This window comes from Perna viridis, chromosome 3 (assembly GCF_037379345.1).
Source record: "Perna viridis isolate PV_CMFRI_1.1 ecotype Kerala chromosome 3, ASM3737934v1, whole genome shotgun sequence".
NCBI classification, from domain to species: domain Eukaryota; kingdom Metazoa; phylum Mollusca; class Bivalvia; order Mytilida; family Mytilidae; genus Perna; species Perna viridis.
Window position 1 is genome coordinate 36,110,556 of NC_142447.1, and position 19,090 is coordinate 36,129,645.

Here is a 19,090-nt window from a genome sequence, read left to right on the forward strand (position 1 = left end):
AATACATGACATTCTAGTATTCTCTTAATCAGGCTGCCATAGATACGATAAACATCAGAATTCCTTAAGAACTTCGGCACTCACTTTACACTAACAGAAGTGTACACTGCATTCAGCACCCATCACATGCAAATCAAATATTGTAATATAAACAGAGAAATCTTTTAGGCAGATATCATTTATATCTAGCTTTTATTAAAATCTGCAAACAATTAAATAACTAACAAGTCAAACAAGCAAAAATAAGTATAAAATACAGGAAGACAATTTTCCTGCAGTCCTGAGACAATAATGTTGTAATCAAATACTTTGTATTATAAAGATGTTGTTAGTGATTATCACAGCATTAAGATAGTGCTATGTTTTAAGAGGTTCTGAGAAACTTGAATGGTTTGACCTCGGTCGATATATTTCGAGCAGGCAAAAAAAAGAACTGAAGTATAGTTTAAAATAATGTTAGCCCTAATTCAGCACCATCAAAAAATGGAAAGCAGCTATTCTCCCTCATTGGTAGTCTCACCGAGAGACCAGGAGGATTAACATCTCTGCCACGGCAGTTTTTTTTGTCTTGTGTAAAAAATCATTGGTTAATATATAAAATGCACTAAACTCCGGTAAAAACAAATATTCATTGCAGCTCATTAACTTAATGACAATATGAAATGTTTATTGGTAGTCATATTTTCCTATACGACCTTATAAAAGAGAGTACCATCATTTTTTTTTTAAAACAACAGTATTATTGTTTTGTTTACAAGCAATCAAAACATTATTAAATTGGATGTACTGTACAACAAGTGATTTTTTCCATGGTTTATCTTCATTCCATTTGGTGTATATATCCAGCAGTGAAAATTTGAATCTGAATGTTTCCATGCTTTAAGTACCAGTCATATATAATTCAGACATTCCCTATCGTAGAGGTGATACATGATGTAGAAAAACCCACCTAACAAATGATGCATTTTCAGTCTACATATGCTGTATTTTTTTGTAAAGATACTCCTTTCTGTATTGTATGTGTATTTTTGAGAAAATCATTCATTTATCTCCCACAAAAATAAAAAATCAACTGAATCAAACCAAATCAAGAACAATAACTCTTGCAAAATGCCAATTTTTCATCTCAAAAGTGCAACAACCAAATAACAAGCTAAGACTGATTATGTGGTCTGCTACTGTTTCTAAACTGGAAATAAAAGTAAGTTTGGTGGGTTTTTGACATGCATGAATCCATCCTGTCTAATTTTTAGCTCACCTGGCCTTACAGTTGTGTGAGCTATTGTTATCACTTTGTGTCCCTTGTCATTATCCATTAACTTTTTCAAACAACTTCTCCTCTTAAAACTACAAGACAGATTGTAACCAAACTTTGCATGAATGTTTCTTAGGGTATTTTCAACAATCCTTGTGTGGGAATTTTTTATCTTGGGAAAAGCATGGCTGTTGTTACTTAAAATAGACCATAGGGGTCAAATTGCTGAACTTTGCGAATAACTCAAAAACAGTTGGGTTTAGCTAAAATCTGGCAGGGAATTAAATTGCTCAGCATGATGGGATGGACCGTCCCGAAATTTTCAGAATGATCTATTGATGGATGAATGTTATGGGTCCTGAATTGGATTTTTACCAGAATTTGACATTTCCAACTTAGAAAATCTTCTCTTCTGAAACTACTGAATGGATTGAAACAAACTTAGCATAAATATTGAACATCTTTAGCAATCTGTGTGTGGGAATTTTTTATCTTGCAAAAAAAAACATGGCTGCCATTACTAAAAATACTACAAACCATGCTAATTGACTGATTGCTATGAAAGCTTTGACCCACTAGTATATAAAATAGATATTGTTTTAGACTGAAAACGCAGAAATCTTAAGAAACAACAACAGAAACAGACAATAACGGATGGCATACATATACATCACATTTTTTTGCCAAGTACGTTAAAGTACAACTCATAAATATAACATAAATACCTTAAAAATAAAAAAAAAAACAATATCTCTAACAAAAAATATGACAAAAATGTAACAAAACAATGTTATCACAGATATTTTGTATAAACGTAACTTCTATAAAAATACTATCAAATTATATGCAGGTAAAATATAATACAAACATTTATGGTAAACTTTTCAATGATCTCGACTATAAAGGAACTCTACAAAGAGTTGATTGTACCAGAAAAGTAATAAATAATATAAACATTTATGATAACTTTCAAAGATTTTGACTACAAAGGAATAGTCTGAAGATTTGATTCTTCCAGGAAACACTGTATTTTCTTCATATACAAATAGAACAATATAAATATAATTATTCCCCTTACACATCTTACAGAAAAGTAGTCAAAATGCAACTATCTATAATATCTATTCAGGCTAAAAGTTCCATCTTCAAACATGAATTAAGCCCAATTTAATGGGTTGAGGTATTAAATTTTGGTATAATACAAAAACATAATCATTTTGTGTGAGAAGAAGCAGGAAATTTTGCACCTTGCACAAAAATAAAACAATCCAGAGGTTTAATAAAAAAAGTTTTTATTATTCTTAAAATTTGAATGTATAAAATAAATGACTTTAATCTGAAAACTAGTGATGAATTCAATTTCAATTAATTATATATAAACATAAGTAAAGAACTCATCGTACTGTCTGTTTAAATAAAAATAAATGAATTATAATAAAAACATTGATAAAAAAACATGTGACCAAATAATCATATCCCAGTAAATGCAAAATGATGAATATTTTTAAATGGTTAATGAGGCTTTCAAAATTGAATATTTTTAAATGGTTAATGAGGCTTTCAAAATTGAACATTTTTAACAAGATTATTAACACAAAAAATTCCACAAGTGCATAGCTGGGCAATGAAATATCATGTTAAAACATTTTCAGAATAGAAGTACCACTAATACAACATATACACAAGGGGAGGTAATTCAAATATACCCTCAACTATAATGCCCTGGAATAAGGTGAATTTAGAAAGTATTCATTAACTAGATATTTTGTAAGCACCAATTTTAAACAAATGCATTTTAAAAGTCTGTCCTAATCACAATATACTACAAGATTTAGATGTTTTAGACTGGTCTATACCATCCTGACTTCTTCCTGACTTCTGAATTAGAACTTACTGAGCCACTATCAGTTTCACAGGCTTGGTTGGTCTTCTGTTCCTTCCTTTCTATTCTACTACTATCCCCATCTTGTTCATTAGTTATATTCAGTGGAATATGTTTCCTGATTTTCTGTAAAAGTTCTTCAAACTTCGCACCAGTACAATTAATCTGAAAATCATTATTACTAAAGCAGTCAATAAATGACTGTTGTGAGAAAATCCTATTCATAGGCCCAGAGGGAGGCCAGTCCATTGTCTCTAATAAAAGAGGAATCATTGGTTTCTTTAAGGTATCAGCCAAACTGACCTCTCTCCGACAGTTGGCTGACAAGGAGTACTTTTGTGTGATACATGTCAAGATCACTTTACATCCACGCACACCTGAGTCTATTTTTTCATAGAGTGAATCTCCTCCGCCCAACTGATGAATGTCCAGCCAACAATTAAAACCCATTCCCGTCAATCTTTGATACAGGGCTATTATCTGCTTCTGTTTACTCCACTGGTAGGATATAAAGATGTCAGCTGACTTTTCCTTAAGCAAAAATTAAGAAAAAAGTGAATAAACTGCTGATATAAAGCACATCATATAACTGTTCATCTTTTTTTCTGAAAGGTATGACTTTCTGTGGTATATATAATCATTGGGGTAAAGCTATTCATGCTGTAGAAACAAAAATAACCTCTTATATGTCCCTAAAAAATAATCAAGAAAAAAAATGCCCCTGATTACCTGCAGAATTTTTTTTTTCAAAAAGTTTCAAAGATACACTTAGAATACATTTTTCAAAGACAGGCATATAAAAAAAAGCTTACTTAATATATTCAAACCTACCAAGCTTTGTGACTTTATTTCAACTTTTGACCTTTGTCCTTTTACCATTGATTTATCTGTAATTGAAATCCACCAATTCTTGTACACTGTTGTAAAGAAGAAGAAAAAAGAATTAAATTCACTTTAACTCTCCTTGTCATGTTGCTCTTGGATGCAATCTAAAAGTTCAATCAAACAAATTTTTATTTTGATCAGATATAAATGAAAAGATAACTAAAACCAATATAACACATAACCACAGCACTGTCATGTACATGTGGCTTGTTAGATAACAAACAATACTGACAGCAAATAAGAATTAATGCATAAAGAGTAATCAAGGGAAATGAAAAGAATGTAATCCAGGGACAAAGAACAGACAGGAAAAAACAGACACACACTATAAAATAACCAAATTAATATGTACATAACAACAAAAGTAAATGAGCAACTCGGACTCCACTAAAAATTGGGTGCATGGACCAAGTGCAGCTGTAGGGTAAGCATCATCAAAATACACATTACATTTTTTGTGTATCAAAACAGCAATACTTATACACTAAGGACTTGCAATTAAAAATAAAAAAGGCATTTTAAAAAAGGCAATTTTAGAGGAGAAATGTGTTTTTCTGACTTACTAACATTTTTAATCAATATGGATTACAAGACAATATTTTAACCACAACTTCTGCAGTCTGAAGACTTACTGTCATCAATCAGACTTTCTTCAGGTTTGATGTTATAACAATTCAGCTGCATCAACATTTCCTGAAACTTGGAGACAGGCCAAATTCTATCATCTTCAGTCTCTTCTCCCGCTCGCTGGAAAAACCTTACGAAGAGGTACTCGCTAAATATAGGTCCCATAGATCCTTTTGGTGGCCAGCTCATTTTCTCCATCAGTAGTGGTATCATAGGTTTGCCTAGGTTCACTGATAGGTTTACCTGAAAATATCCAGATTATATAAATTAAATCCACATATGAAGAAAAGACTTTGTCCCTATCTTTTCAAACTATAATGCAAGTTCTATAATAAAGTCTTGTAAAAAACCTAAAAAGTAGAAATAAATTCAAAGTACTTATATCATTTTATAATTACTTCATAAAATGTAATTAAATGTTTAAACTTAATTAAATGATACCTGAAGTAATTACCTCTCTGTTGCAATTAGGAGAAGCAGCATATTTTTCAGAGACACAACAGATGACAACTTTAGCTTCTCTGATGCCATTATCAATCTTCTCAAACAATTTATCTCCTCCTCCCATTTGTCCAATATCCATCCAACATTCATATCCTGCCATCTGTAAATGGTCACGAATGCGTTTTACCTCATTCTGGTGACCCCACTGGTAACTTAAGAACACAGGAGGAGGAGAATTATAATCAACTTCCTCATTTTCTGCTACATCAGCTGTGGAAAAACAGAGAGTTCTATTTTGATCCACAAAAAAAAATCAATGAACTAGAACCTTTAATCATTGTTACAGGTTGTAATCTCAATAACCATCAGGTTTCAGTCAATGGTATTTATAAATCTAACAGAAAACAGTTGCAATCTTTAATAAATATATATCACAGTATTCAATAAATTTTTAACACAGACTTTTTTTATTTGAAAATCTTGTGCTTAAAGCCTATGTTCAAGATCAAAATTGTTGAAGAAAATGACATACAAGCAACTTTCATAGCATTTTCTACAATAACAGCTCCATCCAGCCTATCCATTTCCTGTAAAGCCATCAAAACAGCAAGATTTGCTGCCCTTGTTTTGTGTGTAGCATACCATTGGCTGAGTACTGCCAAACATGGATCATTTTTAGATGCCCATGCTTGGATGTCATCGTTACTGTACCCTAATCGCTGAGCAAGTAGCCTCCAATCATTTTCAGATTGAGGATTCATTATTTTGGTCAGATCTTTTGCCCATTTTGGTACATTGGTTATTGTCTGAAATAAACCAGGTATGTTAGGCAAAGTTTTCAAGGGTAAAAAGTGTGACTAAAAGCAGGAAATATACTTAAGTAAGAAGGTATAACTACAGACCTCCATATACCATGGCCTGATACTTTGAACAAATTAAACATGAATTTCTAGAAAAAACATAAACTCAAACTTCAATTGTCAAGACATATAGATTTTGTGCTTGCCCCATGAATTTAGGGTTGAATTCCAAGTTTCAAAAATCAGCATTTTAATTATATACCTTAATAAAAATGAATCATAAGATATCATTACAGAACACAAACCTTCTCATCCATTTCTTCTACTTCATTTTTAGTTTCTTTGATATCTTTCTCAGCCAGATCCACCCTCTGAGTGACAGTGTCTAAACCTCCTTCTAAATTCACAACATTTTTTTCTTGTTTCTTTACTTTTGTAGTCAGTGAGTCAACTGCAGCCTTATTACCAACCACTTTTTTCCCTACATTTTTCACACTTCCTTTTGTTTCCTTTACATTTTGTGTAACTCCACCCAAACTACAAGAAGACCACATGAATGACATAATCTATAAGAAACAAAATAATTTGTACATATACCAGTGAGATTTCAGGTCTATACCACAAAAATACAATCAGGAAGAATTTTGCTGAGCACGAGCTGTATTAAGTTATGTTTGCCAAAGGAAGTACCGTTATCTAAGACGGGCATCATCAAAGAGAAAAATGCTGTCGGTAATGAAGTGTTGTCTGTAAGAATTCAAATGAAGCATCATGAAAACTGCCAACAAAAAATCTATCACTAATGGTTGCAGTATTTTATAATTAATTAATTAATTTATGATCACACTGTGCATTTTTTAATACCTTCTTCCCTCCATAGCATCAACAAGAGCAACATAACATTGTTTGATATTAGAATTGGCTTCCACATCTCTCCTCTGTATGATGTAGTCTTTGTGAGGTTCTAACATGTCAGGACCGTAACATATACAGAGATCCCTGAGACCCGATAGAGTAACCATCATCTGTGTCTGATCATGTGACTTCTTCACTACCGCAAGGAGAAAATTCATCACCGGTATTTTGTATTTCTGTAAATGATAATGAAATAAAATTATAAAAAAATACAAAAAAGTTTGTTGGGCATCACAATATTTATCTACCATATTCAATTAAATCATTGAAGACATAAACCAGTCTATATCCATGTGGAATCACAACTTTCAATTTACTTCCATTATTTATCTTTATCACTTTTTCCAAGAAGTTTCGGTTTGATTGTGAATAGACTTTTACTGATTTTGCAGTATGAAGTGATCTCAACTGGATAGCAGTAAGATATGGTTTATGAAACATGACTAATGCATTTCTTTTTTCTCTTTTGGATGATGAATTCTCTCATTCTTACAGTATCATATGACAGTAGAAAAAATTACAGATATGGTGAAATGTAACAAATGCATTACCATATAACCTAAATACAAATAAGTAAAAAATCTTCAACAAGTGTAAACACACCTTAAAGTAAGCTATATGAAAGGTCAATATAATACTTGGAATAGACATTTTAATTGATAAGATACACACCTTTATTGATAGATCCAAGTCAGTTTACCATGGGGACAAAATGAAAAAAAAATCCTCTTTTTGTTTCTAGTTTATTTTCATTTCCTATTTATTACCTCAAACTTTTTAGCCACATTCACTAACACACCATTAATACCATACTGCTCCATTGGTGGTGCATTCTTACATTCCGTCAGAATCTTATCCATGTATTTGACAAATACATCAGGGTGTGTTTCTGTAACCTTCATTAGAATGTTAAATATCTGAACCCTTATAGCCATGTCATTGTATGGTCCTTTCATCATTAGATCTACAACCTTCTCTGTGAACAACTGAAATAAGAAAAAAAAACATTAAAAACCCAACTGATATAAAGTCTGTATCACACAAACAAGACCATATTATCAACATAAAAACAACAACAAGTAGATACTAGTGTAAACGTATTTCAGTATATGTAAAGGTATGAAAAATGGTACCCCTACAAAAGATGGCCACATGTACCTGAACTCATACTACAGCAATTCATCATATGAAATAGACTATTTGATTATTTTACAAATAAACCAAGTGCTATAGTAATAAGTACCTCAGGATTACTGCTAGCCATATTTAAATATATTGGAATCTGACAGCCATAGGTCATCTTGTCCTTGAGAGCAACTTCTGTAAATCTGGTCCATCGGTCTGTAATCTCATTAGAATTCTCTACTTTGTCAGCCACCAAATATAGAATACCTATAGCATACAAATGTATTACAATATAGTAATCATAATCTACACCAAAAATAATTAAGGCAGTTAAGTCTTCATTTTTCTTGTGTGCAATAGTTACAGTAATTCCAATTTTGAATGGATGATTGCATTCAGAAGAATTTATTAATTGAAAATAAACTAAAATTCAAAAGTAACTTTATATTTACATATTTCAAGGTATTAAACAATTCATTAATCAACCATTCAAAGGCAGGAAAGCCCCTGGTTACCAATAAGACTTTATTATCATCATTTTGAGGAAAACTAAAAATTATAATTATTGGACTCACTCATCAACTCCAGAGAAGGAGAATCAATGTACCAGTCCAATATTGGTCCAAATATGTGGGCACATATGTTGGGAGAATTTGCCCCTGCCCACTGTACAGTGTTTCTGACCACAGCTTGCATGTGATCATCATCAGAGTGACGGTACTTCACTAACAACAACCGTAACACAGGCACACAACCCTCAGTACAACTTTCACAATGCTAAAATATTGATCAGAATTTTAAAGTTAAATATAAAGTATTTCATCTAATATTTGATATTTTCAACTTATTTACTCATTTTACAATTTTGTATGGCATTTTGGTTCAATTGACAAAAATAAAGTAAATGAAAAACTGTACTAGTAAACAATACTTACTTTAAATACAAAAGTTGTACTATCTACACATAAGGCATGGTAAATAGTTTCTCCACCATCCTCTGGGCTAATTAGCTCTCTACAATCATCCATACAATATTCTATAATCCTTGTCACTGAATGGTTTACCTCATCTGGTATGTCTTTTCCACTCCTAATGATAAATCAACAACAGATATACAAGGATACATATACTTGACCAACTTCAAATATGATATTTGTGTTACCAGTATTCTAATTAATTAGTGATATTTGTGTTACCAGTATTCTAATTAATTAGTGATATTTGTGTTACCAGTATTCTAATTAATTAGTGATATTTGTGTTACCAGTATTCTAATTAATTAGTGATATTTTAAAAGCAAACTTTTCAAAAATTAGTACAATAGGTTATTACACCTTAATGGCTACTTTTTTGTAATATCTCAATTATCAAGATGCATGTTTTGTTTTGATATTTTCATATGCATCTATACACATTTATATTCAAATGCACTTCCTTTATTGGTCTTTAATATTTATGTGCGGCAAGTTACATAACAAATATCTTAAGACTTACTTGTATGCAGAAATAAACTGTTCAAACAAATGATGCCCAATCCTCATGCACTGAGCATTTATCCATGGATAATTTTTATCTAAAATTAGTACTTCAAACTTTTTGATCAACTCTGGCACAATTTCTTTCACTCTCTATAATGCAAAGCAAAGTGGAAATATTACAGAAATATTTGACACTTGCCACAAAAACAAATATTAAAACATCTATGGTAAACCACATAGTATGTCCCTCTTCCTTTGTATTTAAAGTCCCATGACGCTGAACTAAAGAAACAAAAAATTACACTTAACAAAGTTTCCTTCAATGAAGAAAACCAAAACAGTCATTAAAATACCTGACAATGTGTTTGAGTGATAGTAGGATGAGTGAACAGATGGACAGACAGAGAGACAATGGTATACCATAATATATTCCTCTATTCCTCTAGAGACAGCTGTGTATAAAAACATAAAGGTTAAATGACTTTTCTGCTACAAAATTATACTTTTACTACTATATACTCTTAGTAATGCAGAAATTAAAATGTCCATGAACTTATTTATTCTTTCGCCCCAAACGAGCTTACAAGTTACAAAACCACTTCAATTCAACCTTTTAATACATTTTTCATGTCGACTTACAATTGCAGTTATGGTATTCCATTGTTAAGCAGAAACCAAGTTCTGTCAGAGAAGTACGTACATACCATTTCCTGAACTATTTTGGATAGATTAAGTAAGTACAGGCAGCTTCAACGGAGTGTCTCTTAAACAGATTCCAGAAAACAAAAAGTAGGGTCACCCAAAAACCACCAAGAGTGAGACAATTGAGAAAGAAATGAAAGAGATGGGTATGACATGGAGCAAACTAGGAAATAAAGCAAAAGACAGAGAAGAGTGGCAAGGGCTGGTCCTTGTTTCATATGCCTCTAGGTGCAACAAAGACTTGGTAAATAGATAGGTAGCCCTGCAGATTACTTTTATGCCTGTCAATGGCCTAATTCACTGTCTCTGTATACATCTTCTCTTACAGAAAGATTTACCCTTACCTGGAGATTGATTTCTTTAATATACTGATCCACCATCAAGTTAATTAATTTTGATTTCTTTTCCATCTGTTTCAGGGTCATTTTACCAATGTCTTCCATGACAAGGTGATCTGCTTTAAATATTCTTCAAAGACAGGAACATCAAATGAAAGGATAAAATAAATATATATATTTTTTTATGGCAATATCATAATTTATACTGTAAATGTAATTGGTAGCTTAATTCATAGTTTGCATTCATAAGATTATTGAATGTAAATGGATAAATGACTTGATGTTTAGGATTTATTGATCAATCTGATATGAAAATTCTCAAATGTTTTCTCCCATTTACAATGTTGATTTTAGTTCCATAGAAATTAAGAATAGTCTTAAATTTAGACTTTCTTGAGACTTGATACTGCTTATAATAAGCCATACTGTAACTTCTTGATGAGTGCCTCCATACACTTGCCACAGTTTACATTACAATCCTTAGCATCATCATTGTTCACATCAGTCAATGGTAGATCTAGTTTGTCTATAATGCTGATTAGTTTTCTTGCTTCATCAATGTTTTCCTTCAAACATAATATATAGTGTCTTTATTTTTTAAGTGAATATCAGTACAGTTTATTATAACAGTTTGCTTTTACTACAAATTAAAGTAACTACATACACTCCTGGCTTAATTAGTGTGTGAAGTTTCATAGCTATATGGTTACATTCTGTGCTTTTATACCATATTCTTATATTTCACTTGATATCTATTTGTACAACTTGCTTGCAACAATTTACATTACCTTCCATGCCCACATCTTTTTGAACTTATTTCCAAGTAGAATACTCTTAGCACACTCTTGCATTTCCGAGTTGGGAACTGACACAATAATGTGCAGTAGCTGAAACCATTGCTCCATATCTTTACTTAAAAAAGGTAAAAAAAAGACAGAAATTTCAGCAACATTCTATAGCCATTTTTTAGCAGAGACTGCATAAAATGCCCAAACTATGGTATGTATAATTTAATCAATAAAGAAGAATTTTATACATATTTAAGAATAAAAACAAATATCTGATATTAATAAGTTTCATTTAAATCAATCAAATATTAGACATTGCATTACAAAAAGTAACAACCACTAGAGGAATATAAACAATATTTACATATTTATATGTAGCTATTTTGATAACAACTTACTCCTGTGGTTTGTATTTAGACAAGATATCAGACACCATTCCACAGACCACATGTCCTAATTCACTCTTGTTCTGGTTGTCTACCATACATTCTATAACTGCTGATGACCAGGCTGGGAAAAGGTTAGGATTTTTCTGTTCAGGAGGTACATAAAGTATAAATAAATAATTCTGTACACCTTTGAAAATGACTGCTTAAAGATTTATGTTCAAGTTAATCACTTCATTTTGGTGTGTTTAAGGCTAACATCGTTTTGCTATTTCCACCAGGAAAAATATGTAAGCAGTAACTGAATTAGTAATGTAGACGTAAGTTGTAAATAATTTGGTGATGTAGACGTAAGTTGCAAATAATTTGTAATGTAGTAAATTGTAAATAATTTGGTGATGAAGATGAAAGTTGTAAAAAATTTGGTGATGTAGATTAAGTTGTTATTGAATTAGTTATGTAGATGAAAAAAGTTGGAACTAAAGTGGTGATGTAGATTTAAACTGTAACTGAATTGGTGATCTAGATGTAAGTATTAACTGAATTGGTGATATAGATTAAGTAAGTATTAACTGAGTTGGTGATGTAGATTATGTAAGTATTAACTGAATTGGTGATATAGATTATGTAAGTATTAACTGAATTGGTGATGTAGATTATATAAGTATTAACTGAATTGGTGATGTAGATTATGTAAGTATTAACTGAATTGGTGATGTAGATTATGTAAGTATTAACTGAATTGGTAATATAAATGTAAGTTATAACTGAATTAATAATGTAGATGTTGTAAACTGTAACTACATTCAGATTATACAGTTGGTGAAAGTTCAATCTGAATTGGTAATATAGGTGTAAGTTGTTACTGAACTGGTGATGTAGATGAATTAAGTTGAAACTGAATTGGTGATGTACATATAGATATTGAAAGTTTCAACTAAATTGGTGATGTACATATAGATATTGAAAGTTTCAACTAAATTGATGATTTAGATTGGTGACATAGATGTAAGTTGGTGATCTAGATGTAAGTTGTAACCAAATTTGTGATTTAGATTAGTATCTATACAATTTTGCTCACTAACCTCATACTGTTTCCCAGTTAAGTTGCTTCCAATGGTAAAGAAAGATTTCACTATCTTCCTGTACTGGTTAGAGTACTTTGAAAGGCATAAAGATTTTAATAACAACATCAAATCTTGCCATACAGCTTCTTTCTCATCTCCGCTATAAAAATTAATGGAAAACTCATTAATACTTCATTAAGAAAAAATAAAAATAGCTGTTAATTTGTCTGGACAAAATAGTGAGTATTCTCATCACAGTAGAATACATGTACATGGAACAAATAATGTTACTTACATACATGTGAAACTATTGTTATGTTTGCTATGACTTATTATTTATATATTTTAAAACTTCATTTCTGTTAGTGAATAAAAATGTATTTATTTTGATCACCACATTTTTAAAAATTCAAATCAGAGTGATTAAGAACAAAATGGTTTTTCAACTAAATGTAATAGAAATATGTCAAGCTGCTAAAGAACCACACAGCACTAAATGAATATCATAAAGGAATTTTCAAGTGATTAACATTCTTACTTCATTAAGCACAAACTTTCCACCAAAAGACCAGTCCATCCTATTTGTGTTTCACTCAAAACATCAGTGGTTACCACCATTATTAACTTGGACACATGTTCCTTAATAATCTTTACATCAGAAAATCCCTTCAATACAATATAAATGTTCCATAACAATCTTTACATCAGAAAATCCCTTCAATACGACGTAAATGTTCCATAACAATCTTTACATCTGAAAATCCCTTCAATACAATATAAATGTTCCATAACAATCTTTACATCAGAAAATCCCTTCAATACAATGTAAATGTTCCATAACAATCTTTACATCAGAAAATCCCTTCAATACAATATAAATATTACTTAACAATCTTTACATCTGAAAATCCCTTCAATACAATATAAATATTACTTAACAATCTTTACATCTGAAAATCTCTTCAATACAATATAAAATGTTCCTTAATCTTTACATCTGAAATCCCTTCAATACAATATAAATATTCCATAACATATCTTTACATCAGAAAATCCCTTCCATACAATGTAAATGTACCTTAACCATCTTTACATCTGAAAATCCCTTCAATACAATATAAAATGTTCCATAACAATCTCTACATCAGAAAATCCCTTCAATACAATATAAATGTTCCATAACAATATTTACATCTGAAAATCCCTTCTACACTATGTAAATGTTCCTTAACAATCTTTACATCTGAAAATCCCTTCAATACAATATAAAATGTTCCTTAACAATCTTTAGCTCAGAAAATCCCTTCTATACAATGTAAATGTTCCTTAAAAATCTTTACATCAGAAAATCCCTTCAATATAATATAAAATGTTCCTTGACAATCTTTACATCTGAAAATCCCTTCAATGTTTCTTCGCTAATCCATAAAAATTGGTATCCATGAATTATTTTCACAATATATGGTGCTGAATTTGACTTCCTATTTCCATATTTTTGGTGCTTGGTACTTCTTGTTTATTATTTATTTTGGGTTTTATGTCTTCCATATGTATTTTATTCTAATGCTGCCAATGAGAGGTTTCCCATTGAAACACATGTACAACAAAAAAGAATTGTAATATCAGTATGATAGATATTCTTGTACTCACACAAGTAATATCCTTTCAATATAATATAATTATGGTTTATCACAATGAAGTATATGCAGATTGATCAACATGTTTTGGAAAATATCTTAAACTTACAGTTGAAAGAAGTTAAATAAAATGAAAATGTTAAATTATCAACATTCATCATCAATGTTTCTGAAAACAAACCATAATATGTATGTATTGAATTCAGTTACAATTCTTTTCCAATGATATTTAAATGCAAATGTTCACAACATCAATTATACTTACATACCTTATAAATATTCTTTTTATCATAAACTTCATAAAATACAGAAGCACAATTAAAAAGAACATCATGGAACTGCTGTGATACATCTTTGGTTTGAAGGAAGAAGAAAAATGACAAATCTAAATATGTAGACCATATCTCTGGGATCTTTATTGTTTTTGTATCTTCTTTGTCGCTAAAAAAAATGGCATTCAGATAAATGTATTTTTCTAAAGGTATAAAAAGGTACAGTCTGTACCAAATACACTGAAAATACTGCCATCTGTCGGCAATGATTATATATGGGACAGGAGCAAATTGTTTTTAACAATAAGAATGTATGAAGCCATGCAATAATCTATTTTTGTCTTTGAAATAAAAAAGTTGTATTAAAACCAAATTATTCTATCACAGATTTGTATTTAGCACAATGTACCTAAAACTTAAATTACACATTAACATTTCTATTTATAGTAACCTCTTCAATATTTTTATGAAATGACCCTTTTATTGACAGTTGAATGTACACTGAACTGTAACTTCACTAAAGTAAGAATGAAAAAAGAGAATGGCAATGCCAAAAGTAAATTCTCCACTTTGACAAATGAGTGTCATATTCCTTTTTCATAATCTCACCTTTGGCTTTTTTTAAAAGATTTTAAACTAAGGGGAGTAACTTTCTACACATTTGTCATCCGACAGACTGGTTTACTCTCAAACTGAGGCAATGGACAGCAGTAGACTTCAAATTAAAACATTCAATTTATTAGAGCCATGGTAAGTACTTGGCTTTTTAGATAACTTATTTAAAACTATTCAGGCCCCAGTGCCACAATACTTGAAAAATTACATAAGTATGAGAAAATTTATAACTGTTTTTGACATCATCAATTTCAAAGACTTTGATTGGCGTTGTCATGGAAGTTAAGAATGTTCTGAGACTTAAGTATTTTTTTAACATTTGTGGCACCAGGGCCAGGTCCTGACTGAAGTGAAAATAGTTTAAGTTTCCAAGAAAAATGTTAATTGTTTTCCCTTTCCCCAGTGAGACCGCCAAACAGGTTATAAGATGTTGGTAGGTTTTTTCCCTTTGAAAAGCTTGCTGTTTGAAAGTTATTCGACAGAGTTATTATTACTTAGTTTTTAAAGGGTAGTTTGTCATCCATGTTTTTGCTTATATACTTTTGGTTATCTTAATATACAAGTCTCTAAGTAGAGTGATACATATTCAAGTGGTAACATAATTACCAGACAAAAGTCTCAATAAATAATGGCATCTTTACTCTGGCAAAACTGGCAAATTCTTCCACAGTCCATCCACTTTCTTCTTTATATGTATACTGTTTGATTGCATTGGATAACTTTTTCAACTTTTCACCTTTAATGGCCTAATAAAAATTAAAAACATTTTTAATATAAAAAATATCTGTTAACATAAAGATGGATTTCATTGGTTGAATGCTTGAAATTTATAGTTATGTTTATTATGTTAACTCATATTCTCAATTCTTCAAACAAAAACACACAAAAGCATATAAAGGTTGTAAGAATTTACCACTAATTTGTTAATTCAATTTATTCATATGATTTATTCTAACAATAACAATACACTTTACACTTAAATTTATCACTTGTTTTATTTTTATAAGAAACACTGGGAATAATGGTGTAATGGAGCTTAGAGACAATTGCAAAAAACAATTCAATACACATTGTATTCCATGTAAGATATCATCTATAGATTTATCATCATAACTTGGGCTTTTTACACTTTTAAAATGATATTTTACCTTGACATAATCTTTCATGTTGACAGCATTGATCAAAGTTTCCATGGTATCATATAGTCCAGAACTGGGGCCAACACTGAACAAAGCTACCAGTAAATCAAACAGACAGTCCTGGCATGATGGTTCTGATACCTGTCTGTTGTTCTCTATACATTCACTAGAAATATACAGTTACATTGTACTGTAAAAAAACTATTAACATAAACAAAGAAAATTATAGCTTAATTTAGAACAGAATTACGTTGCATCACTATCAGTATACACAATGTATCTCTAGACATTTTCAACAAAAGGATAATGTGGATGAAGTATCAGTGCCGTCCTACATATACATGTAGATCCTCTGTCATAGCATGAATGGCTAAAAATCATTCTGTTGGAAGTGACGTATTTCAGAAGTGACCTACATTTAGGAGGTAATTGTTTGAACTTTCAATACAGATGTACATCATGTGTCACAGGAAATCTCCCATATTGCTGTTGGTCAAGACATCAGCAATATTTCAACATAATGTGTTAAAGTTAGATGTAATTTAAGTACAAAAAGCTTTGTCACATATAGGCAAAGCCTTAATTCATATTTCAAAATCAACTCATAAAAATGTAGTTACCTGAACATAATAGAAAGTCTTCCCATTGTTGCTGATGCCATCCATCCTCCTGGTGAATGCCATATTGGAAAACATTTGACACAGATCTTGCTTTTGAACACATTCACAATATTTTTCATTCCATTCAGGTCAAGGTTTTTAATTGAGTCATTCACGGACTGGGAGTTCAAATCTTTTCTTAATGCTTTCTCATCATCTACAGTGCCCTTGACAAAGTTGTACTTTGATAAAACTCCTTCCATTGTATATTGTTAAGCATGAAGCTACTTAAACCTGCATAATTAAAAGATTAATTCTACATGCAAAACTGGATAGTTTCGAAAGTAAAAGGAATTCTAAATTCAACTAAGAAGCTCTGGCTATGCATCCCAAATTTGGAACATTCAAAATTTTACATCAAATCAGTATGTAACATACACTGCAATACCTAGTATATTATCACTTGAGGATTTCTGTTCAAACCAACAGGATGGTTAGTGTACTTAGGTTTTGTTGGTAAGTAAAGATGTCCAGTCAATAAGGATCTAACAGTAGATACTTATTAGGGCTTGGAATACATGAAAAAATGTGGCAATTTGAAGAATCCTATCAATTAAGAAAGGATCTCTATAAAGATTAATGGTGTATGCACACACTTTCTCATGACCATCTGTTGATTGATCTCAACATCACAGGATAAAGACCTAGAAATTTATTTTGATAACATTTTATAACACTATTCCCTGTTGAACATTACACTAGTTTAATTGCTTTTCACAAGTAAATATTTTGGTTCAGTTGAACTTTAGAAAAGTAAGCCATTGGTCAGACTTAGAATTTTTAATGTTTTATTTATAATTTGCGGGAGGAGTATTTGGTGTGTTATATTCTGTGCATGTTTCATATCTTTAGTTAATTTAGTTTACCATCATGCTCTGCTCTTGTAACATCGAGTGTTACTTTTGTTAATTGTAAATTCTTGTACCATCTATATTATATCATAATAGACAATATATTTAGAACAGTGCATTAAATACTTGAAATAGTGGAATGCCCAGCTCCTGTTAATAATTTGGTTGACTTTTTCTGTCCCCACAAATGAATGGGTGTCTTTTTTCATTTTCAACATTAATAAATGGGGTTGGTCAAATCATTCCTGGACTATAAATAGGGGATTCAGTGTCAGAAGCTATTTTCTGATTTTGCCCTTACAAGTACCTTTCTTTCATACAAACACCAACATACACAGACACAAATTTACTTCTTACTATGTCAGAGTGCACAATATCATGTTGTTTTATACTCTGTTCCCATTATATCACAGGTTCCACTGTATTGTGGTATTGCTAGAACAAGAGCATGGAATGATGCATATATTCAGTTGTGTTTGAACTAGGGGCCATTTTTGTAAATTCTGGAAACACATATTTACAAAGTTCTCCTTAAGATAGGTAAATTTGAAGACAAAACTTACAATTTTGACATGATATTTGGCCATTTTCAAATTTTTCTATGGTCATGTTCAAAAATTTGCTGTCAATTTGAATGTAGATGAAATTGGGATTAAAAAGGTTACTATGATCCATTGAAAAGTTATTGAAGTGTGTCCCTACAAATTGTAATTGCAAGATTTTTTTTAATGAAGTGATTTAGAGAATTTTCTTTTTAATACAGAGATACAATGGAGATAACATCTTTTTCAGCAGATAATTTACCTTACTTTTTGCAAGCAATTACCACGATTTCAAGATGATCTATCAGAGAAAAAATAACTTAATAAGTTTAATTGATAGATTATATTTTGTACTAACTTCAGACAAAATAAAATTACACTTTCCAGGGGTCGCTTTTTTTGTTTGCTCAGCCTTGAAAACATACCATAATACAGTGAGACCCCAGTATAAATGCAAACATCTATATTGTTCTTAAAAGCCAGGGCCCATTATATCAATCAACTGATAGTCGTCTTAATGCGGGTAGAAAATAATGTTCTATAGAACCGGTTCAAATATTTTGTTAATCATATTTATTTTACCTCAGATTTTGCACATTAGAAACAAAAAATGTGACAGCGTCCATAGTTACTTCTTATCAGTCTACTTTCAATTACTGTAGTGGTACATCTTATAACCACAT

The 19,090-nt window shown here is 30.9% G+C and overlaps 1 protein-coding gene across 1 annotated transcript; it reads right to left on the bottom strand.

Moving 5' to 3' along the window:
* Positions 1-149: 149 nt before the first annotated feature.
* On the bottom strand, positions 150-19,082 carry LOC148622074 (uncharacterized). The gene is made up of 23 exons (XM_088571589.1): positions 18,990-19,082; positions 16,976-17,248; positions 16,365-16,521; positions 15,823-15,962; positions 14,599-14,770; positions 13,231-13,358; positions 12,711-12,852; positions 11,638-11,771; positions 11,240-11,363; positions 10,878-11,017; positions 10,458-10,581; positions 9,428-9,561; positions 8,869-9,022; positions 8,509-8,710; positions 8,052-8,200; positions 7,576-7,794; positions 6,758-6,984; positions 6,199-6,430; positions 5,626-5,899; positions 5,104-5,363; positions 4,655-4,892; positions 3,969-4,054; positions 150-3,668 (listed from the first exon to the last, which is right to left on the bottom strand). Exons 2-23 carry the CDS (start codon positions 17,215-17,217, stop codon positions 3,096-3,098), a joined length of 4,251 nt encoding a protein of 1,416 aa, XP_088427715.1. The 5' UTR covers positions 17,218-17,248; positions 18,990-19,082; the 3' UTR covers positions 150-3,095.
* Between the last annotated feature and the right edge of the window lie 8 nt (positions 19,083-19,090).